Here is a 14,215-nt window from a genome sequence, read left to right as displayed (position 1 = left end):
GAGGAAGGGCAACGGCTATACGGAGGACGCGACATTTAGTAGCTTGAAAAAGTCTCGTTCGTAAAAGGTTCCGTTGAAAACTGCGATTTAAATTAGACTTATATCCTATAGTTATGCGCTGTTATAAGTATTAAAGATTATTATTATTATCTTAAAACGTGTTGTGACTTATGTGTTGAGGAAAATAGTATTTTTATGAGCGCGCTCGAGGTATGATGTCTTGGGAAAAAAACAGGTCCAGTATACAGTTGATGTGCCGAGAACGAAATACGATTTTCTCTCGGAAAGACCTAATTCTCTACTTGCCTTTCAGTTGAAGTTGCTATTATTACTTTCGCAGGATCAATTACGCAAATGCTCTTTTTCTCCATGATGCGAACATGACAATATCTGTTCCTCTGTACAGAGTGGTAAGTGCTGATTAGTGAGTTCAGTTTTGCGAACTACTCAATCTCTGTAGTTGTTTTTCACGTATGACGCCAAAATCATTAAATCTAAAGATATTTCTCCGTATCCCTAAAAAAACATTGCCTAAATATCTCAACAGAGGTCTTAAAAACCTCTTCGTTTGGTTAAAGGAAGAAAAACTTGCCATTAGCTGCTTCTTAAAAACCTATCGGTGTTCTGTTTAGGAACTGTACCACAGAGGTGCTGTTTATCGAGAAGTACACTCCATCAAGACCGCTGGCCTGTGCTCTGCTAGGAAAGTATCAGTTAGTTTAGATTTGCCACCAGTACCACCCCATCCGCCCTCGTCTGTTCACAGTTCATTCGATGTATTTCCTCCATTTGTCTCTGAGCATTTGCCGGTCTGTCCATAGGTTACCAACACCTACAAAAAAGAGTACCACCTGAAGTATACAAAAAATTGGTTTTATCAAGGGAGTTGATAATGTAAATTGCCCACACCGTTTACAAAGATTCCTCTAAAAAGCTGACGTTTTCGAGCGTTCAGCCCTTCGTCAGACGAACACTGGCCACCTCAAGCATGTAGTTGCTTAATAAGCTAATCGGGTTTTAAATAAAGGGATTTTACTTTCTTTACTTATCGAGGAATTATGGGTTGCGTGTAGTTCTTAAAGTGACTGGTCGCTTACAGTGATATTTGTTTGAAATTGTTTTAGACCTCATGGTGGAGTTTATCGTAACACACATGATGAAAACATTACCAGGCAGACTTGTACAGGTAGCTATGCAGTTTTTGATCTTTGTGATCTTTACCCGTTTTGATAACCTCTCTTGGAAGCAATTTTAATCACCAACACGTGGACTTTTCACCTTTGCTGATAATTTCTATTGGCCTCAGTTTTGCCAATACCCTGGGTGCCAGAGGAATTGAGGTCCGAGACAAAACTACACGTGTATAAATGGGTACCGGCGAAAATGCTGGGGATAACCCTGCGATGGACTAGCATCCGTCCAGGGGGGAGTAGAAATACTCCAAGTCGCTTCATGCTGCAGAAACCGGAGATAAGCGCCTATGGTGGCACGAGCCCGGAGCCTTACTTCCAAGCAGGAAATCAGTTCAAAAATTGAACTTGTTCGCTGATTGGACATTACATTTGAGACAGTTTCTGATTGGATAACTCGAAAAACCTGTTTTCAACAAGTGATGCGACAATCAGCGTTGCGTGACTTTGGCCAGAGAGATCTTCTGTCGAATTCTAAAGTCAAAGCCACTCCAAAAGAGTGAGAAACAGCTCTCAATGCTCGTTTGACAGCGATCAATGAAATTAACTCATCTGAAATTCGGGAGAAAAAGTTGAGCTCGCCAACGGGAACGGAGGTCTTGTGACGAAACATGGTAAGGAGATAAGGCCGGGCTGTAAACGTGCAATAACAGTCGCTAACAAATTATTTTAGACGGACTAAAGAGAAAGGTCAGGCCACACTTAAAACAAAGCTAACCATTTTGAAATCAGCGCCTAGGCTTAATCGTTGATGAATTATAGTCATCCTATTCTAGATGCCAAGCAACAGGTAACAAATATTAAAAGAACTTTGTAACTTTTTTATCTTGGTCTAGTGAATGGAAGCTGTTCCTATAAGCCGAAGCTCCGTGTTCACATCCAGTCCGAAAGGCATTAGTTTTTTTTCCTTTTTTCACTCTGTTCTGAGAGGCCCTTGCTTTTAGACCAGTGTATATAGCATGTAATTATGGTTATCAACGCTGGGTGATGTTATATGATTATCGTAATTCCACTCTCGAGAACATGTTGGCATATAACATTGTTGGAGACACCTCACTCACTTTAGTCCACCTCCGCCATTTTGGATTGCTCGTGGGTCTCGGATTGGAAACTGGGCCCGTAACTCTGATTGGTCTTTGCAATACAACATTGTTTAAAGGGCGGCTGCACGCTTCAATAGTTGTTGTATGTTGGAGAAAATGTTTGATCGAAATCAAAACATTCTTCCAACAAAAAATGTTGAACAAACGTCATCAAACATGCATGCTACACGATCTCACATTGTTGATCCAACAAATGTTTTATAACAACGTTTGAACGTGTAGCCGGGGTTTAACTTTAGATTAACATGACCGAATAGATTCGCAATAGTAGACGACTCAAGAGTTATCTTTTTTTTAGCAAAACATTTGGAATCCTGCATCGTATGTTGTGTTATCAAAAGCGGTGTCGTGTGAGACTTGCCTATTCTTGGAAAAACTTCTGGACGGCTCTCATGAATTTCCTCAAGTTCCTTCTCTCCAGTGAAACTCATCTCACAAAGACCTGCAATATATTTTCTCTGGCGTCGCAGGTTCGTTTTTTTTTTCTTTCAGTCGCCTTTTTGTAATGTCATCTCGAACCTATAAGAACGCAAAATATTCACCCCGGCCTGACCATGTTATATTTAACATACAAGCCTCTGTTGAGTTTTACCAGAAACCCATAAGGGTTGAAACGTGTAACGCGCGTTCACAGCTTCCGAATATTCCAGTGCGAACTGATTGGTTGAATGTTTCAGTGCTAAGTACCATATTTGGAAACCCCGCGCTCTTGTTGTTCCAAATATGGTACTTAGCAAATTGAATATTCAGAAGCTTGTTTCCAAGCACACAAGGGGCCGTTACACGTTTCAACCCTTATGGGTTTCTGGTTTTACAGTAGACTGTACGAACGTTGCCGTGTTAGTTTTTGGAGGGGGAGAAGAACACAAATCAAAGGGGGAGGAGATCGTATGTGCGTCACATGGGATGTTTGTATTGTTGGCTCAAAAGTTTGACCAGATTCAAACTTCGGGCAACAACTCCTAACAACACACAACAACATGGAGCAGGGTCTGCAAACGGACGCAACATGTAACACCCAACAATGTTGGGAGTTTTGGCCAACAATATTGGCCAATATTGGGAGTTGTTGGCCAACAATGTTGGGAGTTGTTGGCCAACAATGTTGGGAGTTTTTGGCCAACAATATTGGCCAATATTGGGAGTTGTTGGCCAACAATGTTGGCCCGGAGGTTTTGGCCAACAATGCCGGTTGCGTCCGTTTGCACGGAGCCAGTTAGAGGTGTCGAAAAAGGTAAAGTGTCTACTGTCATTGCTGCACTACTGAATGGACACAAAACACGTTACCCAAACGCTGCACTACGCGGCTACGAATTACCCTACCATTAGCTCCTCAACATAGATTACTGTACTTCCTTTTTTCTGCTAGTTGAGGCCTGTTTTCTTTTGTCTTAAGCTGGGATGACGTTTAGTTTGAAAAGAGATGCCAGCCCTGGCTCGAATCTCACTTTTGATTTATCCGCAATCCATGACATTGGATGGCGTTGTTAAAAACGCATGCTCCCTAGTATGCTTGCTGACCTTGACTTGAGACCACTGTGTTCTGCGTATTACGCTGTCCTTTTGTGAAACTGCACAGTTCCGGTCACTTAGTAACCGCTGTGCATGCTCAACACAACCAATTTCGACAAAAGACAACGATCTGTTTTCTCCTCACCGTTAGTCAAGGAAATAGAAGACATAAGAAGCCTCTGCTAAAAGGAAACACTGCATTGTGAGCACGTGAAAACAAAGTGTACTACTGCTACGTTGCACAGCTCTCAAATATGTACTTTTAGAGAATGATCACAATTTTCCACCCCCCCCCCCCCCCCCTTTTTTTAGCTCCGTCTCTATGGGTCAACGCCTCATTGGGTATTATAGAATCCACTGACTCCTGTAAGGTATCTGACTGCTATTCTTTCATGTTTTTTTTTTTCTATTTTGTGCAGGTGGTTAACATTTTCAACCTTTTTATCACTTACGGAGACACGTTTCTTCCTTCCCCTACGTCTTACGACGAACTTTACTACGAGATAATTCGAGTTCACCAGATCTTTGATAACCTTTACTCAATGGGTAAGTAGTTTATATTGATGACTGCCCTTTAAACTTTTCCGCCTCACTCCTTTTAACGTTGTGGGAAGCAAACATTCTTCCTTACATTTGGAGATTAACGGGAGTGAGAAAAGCGCATGCCCAGTAATTTTCTGCTGGATTGGCGTCAGAATTACTTCATAATCGACGAAATGTTGTTTGATGTCGCAGTTTTTTCGAAATATTAAAGCATGGCTTGATATGTGCCTGCCTCTTTTCATAAAACTGTTTTGCTGGGCTCCGGGAACATACCAGGATCGTAGAGCGGCTGTTGGTGGCTTCCTTTATTTGCTTTTGGGCCTGTAGCGGGGCTCTTCGCGATTTTGTCTCTAAAACTGGAAGAAAGGCTGATTTTCAGAGCCGACGTGTTTGTTTACCTTATTGATTTCGCTGCGTTCACCGATTTTTCTTTTATGTAACCGGTCTGAATTCTGCAAGTGAGTCTGCACTCTTTCTTTGTTGGATGTGTTTTGATTTTGTTTTGTTTTTAACAGCCTTAAGACATTCAACGAATGGTGGCGACTGGAAAGACGCAGCGGCTCGCCTTGCTAGCTCGCTTGTTAATGTCAGGTTGGTCGTAATTTAATAAAATTGTTTAGCAATTCAACCAGAAAAATGCATCCTTTGCGTGTCTTATGGTCACGTTGTAGGTTTTGTTGTTAGAGCGTGGGCTTCGTGTGATTTTGTGCGTTTGTTGTTTGGCCAGAAAATCTCACGCCACTTTCCTGACCAATTGGGAGCGTGACCCTAAGCGTTAACCGCTGGCAAGCATTTTCCCGCCCTTAGCTTCAGCTACATGTACAAGCATGGCTTTGCTTCGAATTGCCGCGAATTGGTTAATTTGAATTTTTCGTATTTAGTTGCATTTTGCAAGCAGGAGCTTGTCAAGGGCAGCCTCTATCTCCACTAATGACTTTAGCTTTAGTCAACCCTTTCCCGATTAAGGACGTTCGCGCGAAAAATTTTCAACATTGATTTTTTTCTGAAACTTTTACCACTGTAAGATGATGACTTCGTTTTGGAGAGAACATGCCCGGAAAAACACCCAAAATGTGACAAAATCGGGCTTCGTTAGCGAATAAGGCCAGTGTCTGTAAACCCAAATATATTGCAATTAAATCTTTAAAGTGAAATCCTCTCTGCCAAATATTGTTTAAGTGGACTTATTAAGTGAATTTAGTCAACTGTTGAGGTTCCTTAAAGATCAAGTTCGCATTTAGCGACCACAGTTTCACGCGCCTTGCAGCCGCAAGATGGCAGAATTTGATGTCCCGTGAGCAGAAATCTTGAAATTTTTTTAACTTCCCACATTGATTTTTTGTTCATTTTTGGACAACGTGGAGATAATTGTAAATAAAATCCGTTTCTGGAAAGAAAAATAGGGGTCACCGAAAGTCCAAGACCGTTAAATCCAGGCAAAGCTATAGCAATGGCCTTTTGCCCTGTCATTTCTCATTTTATTACTTACCGCGCGCGCTCGTGTATGACGTGGCGAGTGCATTTGCGTGCGCAGTAAGGATGCGCAGAAACAATTGGCGCGAACGTCCTTAAATTTATTTTTAGCTAGGAACAGGTTTTTCCCGCGAAAGGTATCTTGTTTTCCTTGACGCTATGATAGCTTTGTTTTGATTGGCTTTTATATTTACAACAGTGGGCGTGCTGAATCTCCCAAGGGAATGGTTCCATAAATAAATCTACTCGGGCCAAGTGTGAGAGATAGAGCCTCCCTTTGATGAGCTCTTGTAGCAAGTTATCATTTTTTGTTCCCTTAGGGCCATTGTAAACCATTTCACGCCTAAAATTGATTCGTGGGCTGCGGTGAACCATCTTACCTCCTTGTCATCTGAACAGGTTTGCTATTCTCTCAACTGTGTTATCCTGGACGGTGAATGTATGAAATGTCATATATTTCAAAAGCGGATATAAATCGATTTCGAAGATAATGATCATCGCAGGCTAGCCCGAAAGGAACATCTCAGATTAAAACAGCGACTACACTGTACACTGCTCTACTCTTGAGCTATCAAGTTATCGGGGAACTGGTTATACATACAAAGAATACATACTTAATTGACCGCTCCCCATAGGGGCTTTTCAGGGCCAATGAAACACAATGAAACGACAGAAAAGAACAACAACAACTGTTAAGAATCCCAACTGGCTGGAGGCAAACCAGTTGGCTATTTACAAGTGCGGTTGGGAAGTTGAACCAGGGACTACCAGGATCAAATTCAACGAGTGGTCAGAGCGGGTCTTGAACCCGGGATCTCCGGATGGGTTACCGCTATGATGTGTCTTACATATTTATTTGAACCACGGAATTGTGTAGCAGTCGGTTAGGACTCTCTCTGAGACAGCATTTCTCAAATTAGTTAAGTTACCTGTAGTTGCTTTTTTATTTTTAGGTTTTGACTGTGATTCGAAGTAATTATGACACACTGACGCTAAAACTGCAGGAGAACTTGGATCACTACGAGAAATATTCAGAAAAGCCGAGGGAGGCCGCTTTCTTTACACAATTGGTAAGTGCCTCGGTCACTTCGTCTTTTATGTCCAGGGTCTCAACCAACTTCAAGTTTCACGATTTTTCATTTCCTTGCAAAATGTTGTGAGGCAACAATAGGCCATTTCCGAGTTCATGTCTACCTCCTCTTCAAAGCGAGTCTAAGTGCGAAGTTTTTGTTATGAAAATTAGGTTTCATTCATATGTAAAGTAGAACTAATTACCATCACAAAAACTTCGCACTTAGACTCGCTTTGAAGAGGAGGCAGACATGAACTCGGAAATGGCCTATTGGGTAGACTTAGACATATACCGGACTAAAATGGCGGAGGACAAAAGCGCCATTGTTATTCTGGTTAGGCCTTGTTGATTAGGTATTGTTATGTTCGGTTTGTTCTTTTGTTTTATGGACATTGATTATTCCGGACCCGGTATATGAAAGACCAGCCCAACAATTTTCCCTTTCGACTGTGCAAAATGTGCAAATAACCGCAATCTCAATGTTTTTCAGAGATTTAATATTCTCGATGAACCAACATGGCTGTCTCATCACGTGGTTGAAAGCCATCTATTCTTTTGTTTGACGGCCTCGCTTTCAAACGTAAAATTCAAAAGAATATTTAACCTTGAACGAGGCCAAAAGGGCCAATTTGCAATCAAACAAAAGACGTGTAGCATGAAATTTTTGCGGGACTTCTATTTTGCGGATTGGCGATTTTTTGAGGTTTGCGGCTCGGATTGACCGAAATTTCCGCTGGGAATTAATTTTTGCGGTTTTCTTTTCTCCTCAACGTTCATTACTTTTTTTTGTAAAAGAACCCCTCAATCATCGAGAACGGGTGAAAAAAATGTGGTATCCTGGAGGCCGTAGAAAATGATGTCCCTTCGGATGACTCTTTCGAGGAAGTTTAACGTGACCTTTTGATTGACTGCTTTGAGTTCGTTTCTTGTGGCTCAAATAGGTTTTTTTTAATGCACTTACTTCCTTTCTCCTGTAGGTTCGTTCAATCGTGGTAGATGTTCGACGAACTATCCATGTTAGCAATCTGGAACAGTTCAGTTTGCTCCAAGAATTTGCATCAATCCACTGAAACAACGCAGTCAGCTTTATTAATATAATGGTCAACTCGTACGTGGAGTGTTACCTGGCTCTCAGGCATATAAAAAAAAGCCTTGAGGGACTTAGGAAATGGAAAATTCTCCAAAGGCTTTAACGTTGAAAACTCCATGGTCCTTTGACAGAACTGCGTTTGCAGACATCACCATCAAGAAAAGCGACGGGGAGTAACGTTTTGATTAGTTCCAAAATCGTTAGATTTGTTGTTGTTGGGACGTATGTTTTAAATGTAACGTAGGCTTTTAATACTTGTGACTTGGGCTACCTATGCATAGCCCGTTCTTCGTCGTCATCATCAGTCGTGAAAGATCTATAAGACCGACTGTGCTGCCCCCGTCTGGCCTTGCAGCTCCGCCAGGAGGTAAAGTGGGATCTGTGGGTCGTGAGATCAGTTGTTACCGTGATCAGAGATTTTTCTTTTTCCACGTGGCAGCAATAAAAACTCGCGGATTCCCGAGTTCGTTTTTGAGATATAAGGATTTAGAGACAAAAGTAAGGGTTTTTTTAATGACTCTACCGTTGCTATGGCAACCTGTAGCGTCACAATATCGAGCGCATTTCGTTACGCAGTAATTGTTGTTTTACATGGTAACATAACATCGCTGGTTGGTGATGCAGTCATCAATCCTTCTAAATAGGAGAGGCTGCTGAGATCGTCATCCAATATCCACGAATGCATGTCCGTTAATTAGTCTTCAACCTTCTCTAAGGCAAAATAGTTAATCAAAGCTCTCGCATGTCAACTTGTGTTATTAGGGACCTTAAGATGGGAGGACGAGGACAACTACGAGTGCGAGTCTTCCGCTCTGAGCACGCGCACTTCAAAAAATGTCGGCCTCCAAACCTTATGCGCATGCTCAGTACGGAAGTCTTTGTCGTTCTCCGATCTTAAGGTCCCTATTAGCATAAGAATGAACCTCGCCGATTTGTTTTGAACACACGTTGTATACGAGTATGCAACGCAGATGATAAGAGACCACTCCGTTTGAACAACAACAACAACAACTTTATTACCCTTTTTCCTAACAGAACAAATTACAATGAAGAAAATTAAATTATAAAAAGAGCAATGGCTTCCTTAATAACTGTGAAAGCTAACGAAAGTAGAAGCCAAATTAAAGTAAAAAAGACTAATTTGAAAGACAGGTCAGACACACAAGTAACACACAACAAAACACAACAACAATACAATCAGCTACATAAACATTCTACCTACCTATTTAAAACCATAACTTAATTTAAGTCCATCTCTTAAACTTAGTCCTTGAAAGCGTCTCAACAGTTAATAGTCAAACAAAATTAGTCGGCAGTTGGTTGATTCCTTTCTAATAAGACTTGATTTGGTTCCGTTCATTATTGTTTAAAAGTTGAGGTAATATATTTGTGTATATCCTGGAAAAATATAATAAATTACGCGTTTGGGAGTTACTGGTTGCCAACACAGTTCTTTATGTTTTGACTGCAAACACAAAACCGTCCTCGTTTTCCCGCGTCATTCACGGTGGATACGTCGTGTATGGGGACATATAATGTAACCACGACGTTTAACAAATATATAATCCATGCTAACTTCCCGTATAGTCTCTCTGTATACATATCCTTATAAGGCATCTTTCACCGTCTTCTTCTTGACGCGCAACTGTTGATAGCAGATGATGTAATGATCCCGTGCGAACGATGATTTACCAATTACTCTGCCAAGCAACAAAAGGATATGAACATTGTGGGTCATTGAATATCCAAAATTATAGCGGGAATTTCAGGTTCTACTAGTAATGGAGGTAGAGCGGGAAGTCTTCGGTGCAAAACACTGAATATGACGTGGCAAAGTTGAACAGGCTTTTTCCTCTGGGAATTTTTTATTTCGCAGCAGTGGACGCCCGCACTTCATGTAAGCAAATCTTTGTAGACGTACTGAGGCGAAAAGAAAACGCTGCATAAGTTCAGTTCGTTCACACATCATTACATTGCACAGATTTGAAAAGTAACTAATTACGAATAAAGGATTGTGAAATAAAATATTAAAATTATGGCTACAGCGGGAAACGCGAAAGTGATCAGAGGAGCATACCTTTCGAGCAGACCACCGCAAAGATAAAACAATGATGCAAGGCTGGCTGTGAGGATATATGGATTTTTTTGTTTTACCAATATTTCGTCAGGCACGGCCTGACTTCTTCAGAAGTCAGGGAGCTCCCTGATTTAATCATTTAATCCCTGGAGCTCCCTGCCTCCTGATTTAATCATTTAACTCCTTAAATTGAAGAAGTCAGGCCACGCCTGACGAAATATTGGTAAAACAAAAAAAATCCATACATCCTCATAATTATTTTTTTAGACTACAAATTATTTGCTGGATCCGACACTTCTACTTTGCTCAGCTGGCCCTTGCATGAAATGATTGTCTAAAAGATAAGAAATCCAACAAATGACACTAGAGTTTCCTTGCCACTCGTTGGTCCTCATATACCCCTGGTCAAGAGAGGATGAGGTTAAGAGAACGGATCCCCATGCCTGCGAGTTCATGGTCCTTTAAAATCTGTTCTTAGTTTAAGTTCTCGTTCCCAATGCCGCGCATATTTAAAATTTCACCTAATCAGGTGCCTCTCTAAAAGTAGCTGCGTAGCTAAAATTAGATTTTTGAAACCTAGAGCGAGTTTCGAGCGAGTTTCAATCGAGTGTCGTAAAACCAAAACCAAAGTAAGTACTTTGGCCAATCAAAAAGGACGGAGGCAATCCAGTAAACCAATCAAAACTTGAAGTACTTACACTTAGCCGACACAAAGAGCGGGAAAATGTGCACGCGCGAGCCACGAGTGGTTTTGGTTTCACTTCTGATTGGTTGAAAAAATGGCGGGGAACTTTGAACCAATCACTGAGTGAAGTAATGCAAACCCAAAGCAATTTGCTAACTCCTTTCAACACTCAATTGAAAACCGCTCTATCAGTTGGAAGAAGCCCATGTATGGGGCCTCATCCTCTTTTGTCCTGGTTCAAACCTTGATGTTCCCTGTTTCACGTGCGCATTCTCTTTTTCGGATTAGTTCCGCGATGGAGGGAATATTAGGGAAGCGGGGTGACAAGCAACCTTTTCCCACCCAGCAGACATAAGTCGCCTCGCAAAGGCCCGTTTCAAAAGTTACAAGGTTATAATTTACGAATTCAGCTCGGCACGGTAATTCCACGACTCGTGAAACCAAACCGTTCCGTGTTGCTCTGCTGTACTTACTACACAGCAGTGCCGAAACACGGTCACGCAGATGTCGTTCTTCAGCCGTGCTAAGAGCCGTAAATTGTGATCGTCATTACAGTAGCGGCAGGTTTAAAACACAGATCACAGTTCCGTAGGTCACTCGTTACAAGTCATTCCTTTACGTATACTAAAGCAACCCAAAACCTTCAAAATGGCTGACCTTAGGCCTGAACATCGATTTTAGCAGTAGTGAACGTTTTGTAACGAGTGACCGGTGAATGAAGTGTGAGCTGTACTTTAAACGTGTCCCTGCAGTAGCACTAGGTTAGATACGAGCATAACTATCTGCCTCCAAACCGTGGGGGACTATATATAGCTATCATTACTTTTAGTCATAGGCTATGTTAGAAATAGCCTTTTGCGTATAAGACGTTTTTGCACGTCTTTGCGTATTTTGAACCAAATGTGCATGCATATCTCCCTCTCGAAGGAGGAAAAAACTTAGTAAAGTAGGCATTGCTTGTGTGAAAAAAACCGGTTAATTCGCAGCCATGGACAGCTGTTTCGGTCTTGTTTTTGTTTGGTTTAAGGCGAATGGCAGCCTTTAGGTGGGGAGAGTGCAACAACTGCCAGAAATACCAACTAATCCATCACACAACGATGGTTCTTCTTAAACGGGGGTGCCCCCCCCCCCCCCCCCCCAAAAAAAAAAAAAAAAAACAGAACATATGCCCAGACACACAAACATCAAACGAAAGGGACTTGGACAATAGGAGAACATATGCACAGGCACGCCAACGTGAAACATCAAAACTACACCAAAAAGCAGGATGGTTACACAGCGTATGAAGAGGGCCCTCCTGCACCAGGACAACAGTATTTGCTATTAAAATTAATGACAACTTCTTGTCCAAGTCCTGTGTGGTTTGGCGATTAATTACGGCGAAGGGCGCGCTACTGATGTCAGAGGTGCCCGGTTCAAACCTCGGTAAGTGCAGTTCAAAGTGACTTCTTTCCCTCATATACACATTGGAATTGAATGGGTCAAAGGTTAAATGAAGTAGTGGTAGGAATGACAAATTGATAAGGACAGACAGAAAGAGAGTAACAAAAGAAAGAGAACGAGTAAAGAAGTAAGTAGGAGGTGGGAAAGGCGATTTTTTTTGTTTTTGTTTTCAGGAACATTCAAAGAAAAGATGTTGCAAAGATTCCGTGACAGTGCCACAAAAACACGACGAATTTACATTGTAGCCAAAAGAAATAAGACGCTCTGCTGTGTAAAGGACACCATGAGAGCCCTTCCAACATAAATCAATAACTGGGCGATCCAAAGGGAACGCCACGTGACAGACAAATAAAGGTCGGAATTTTACTTCGTAGTGCCGGGGAGAAAAATGTTGAGAAACTAAAAATAAATAACAGGACTTTGAAGAAAGATCCGTAAGAGGAAGGACAACAGGACCAGCAGAAGCACCAATGACCATTGAGGAGCGAGAGGGGAGGAAGGATCTATTCAAAGCACGCCAGGAGAGACTTGTAAAAAGACTTCTAACAGGGAAGGACGAAACCAGAAAGCCATCAGAACAAACCAGGCACTAGGAAAAACGTAAATGCGCATGACCCACGGGGCAAACAACGCCCAAACCTTAAACTGGGTGGGTATGACCAAGAACCCATCAAAATGCGGGTCTTGCATGACCACCAAGCGAGAGACAAAGTCCCGCTTACCCTTACAAAAGAACTTGAGCCCAATCAGGCATGTAGACTCCTTGTAGCTCATTGTAGCTCATTGTAGCTGATTGTAGGTCTGCAAATATAAATTATCATTCTAGCGATCGACCGACGTAGAATGACCAAATACTCCCGCCAGAGTCTTACCCCCGATCAATCCCAAACTAAGGTATTCAAGGCCCTCTACATCACGCCGTAACCATATCCAATTTCTGACTAACTCGCTCACATGTCAAACAAACGTCGAAATTGGAAAGAATATCGCGGAACAGTAGTGTTTATTACTCCCCAATCTTTGTATCACTTACTTGTTCTCTTTAAGTGCTAAGTGCTTGCTTGTTTTAGTCTTTTTTTTTGTACTTTTTCTGCAGACTTTGGCTTCGCCATGTAAGGGTCCGTGTAAGAAGTACTAATTGAAACATCTGCTGTTTTGGGTCAATGTGGGCTCAGTATGAACATCACGTGACAAATGTCAAGTTCGTATTCAATTCGTAATCTGGTAGGTTTATCCTTTTAAACGTGGTTTTTCGGCCATCTTCGTCCACAGAAGCCCCCAGGTTGGCATCATTAAGCCAAAATGTGGGTAAAGCCAACCCTTTGAAAGAAAACAGAGGCGAGAGATGGTTTCATGCAGACTGGGACGCCTAAAATGCTCTATTGTAAACATGGCGGTTCACGAGTGAAGTTGTCTCTCTGGCCTTTCTGTGGACGAATTCCAGGACCTACTGACACAATCTGGGCAAGTTTTGAAAGCTAAAACCTTCAATCGATGCGTTATTTTGCTGGTAGGACTGGGTGGATCGACACTTATGAAAAAAAACTATGAAATGAGAATCGGGAGTCTTCCCTTGTCATGGAATGGCAGAATTACCCAGAATTCTTTTTGGGCATGAGCGAGGCACAACTTGAGAAGCACGAGACTGGCCCACGTCGAATGGCTGAAGCGTAGCCAGACGAAAAAATGTGTAGCCATGCAGATACTCAGGAGTAGGCCGGGTGTGTGCTGTTAAAGTAGATTTTGGATTTCTGAACAAGTGGTGAGAAAATTGCGCTTTCGATTAATTTCGCTGTAATCCTCGTGTCAAAGAAACGGTATAATGTAAAGAAGAGCCGAATAAGGAGATTTATATTTGGAGATTACCTGGACTCTTATTGCTAAAGTCAAACCCTATATCTCTATGCAATAAGCGCATTCAAAATTTCCTCATATTACTTTATAAAAGTATGTTTAAGAAACAAGAAAAGAAAAAAGGGTTTTGCTTCTTATGTGAAAAATGCGTTTTCTTTGCCGTCCACTTCTGA

At 41.7% G+C, this 14,215-nt stretch overlaps 1 protein-coding gene across 1 annotated transcript; it reads left to right on the top strand.

Annotated features, from left to right (window-relative positions):
• The first annotated feature begins 1,178 nt into the window (after positions 1–1,178).
• Positions 1,179–9,413, top strand: LOC138008609 (armadillo-like helical domain-containing protein 3). Its single transcript, XM_068855934.1, has 7 exons — positions 1,179–1,186; positions 2,592–2,763; positions 4,225–4,351; positions 4,864–4,939; positions 6,142–6,220; positions 6,775–6,891; positions 7,871–9,413. The coding sequence occupies exons 2-7, from the start codon at positions 2,617–2,619 to the stop codon at positions 7,961–7,963; spliced, it is 639 nt and encodes a 212-aa protein (XP_068712035.1). The 5' UTR covers positions 1,179–1,186; positions 2,592–2,616; the 3' UTR covers positions 7,964–9,413.
• The last annotated feature ends 4,802 nt before the right edge of the window (positions 9,414–14,215 follow it).

Source organism: Montipora foliosa, chromosome 6 (assembly GCF_036669935.1).
Source record: "Montipora foliosa isolate CH-2021 chromosome 6, ASM3666993v2, whole genome shotgun sequence".
Lineage (NCBI taxonomy): Eukaryota > Metazoa > Cnidaria > Anthozoa > Scleractinia > Acroporidae > Montipora > Montipora foliosa.
Note: the sequence above shows the minus strand (reverse complement) of the source record. Positions and strands in the feature narration are given on the sequence as shown.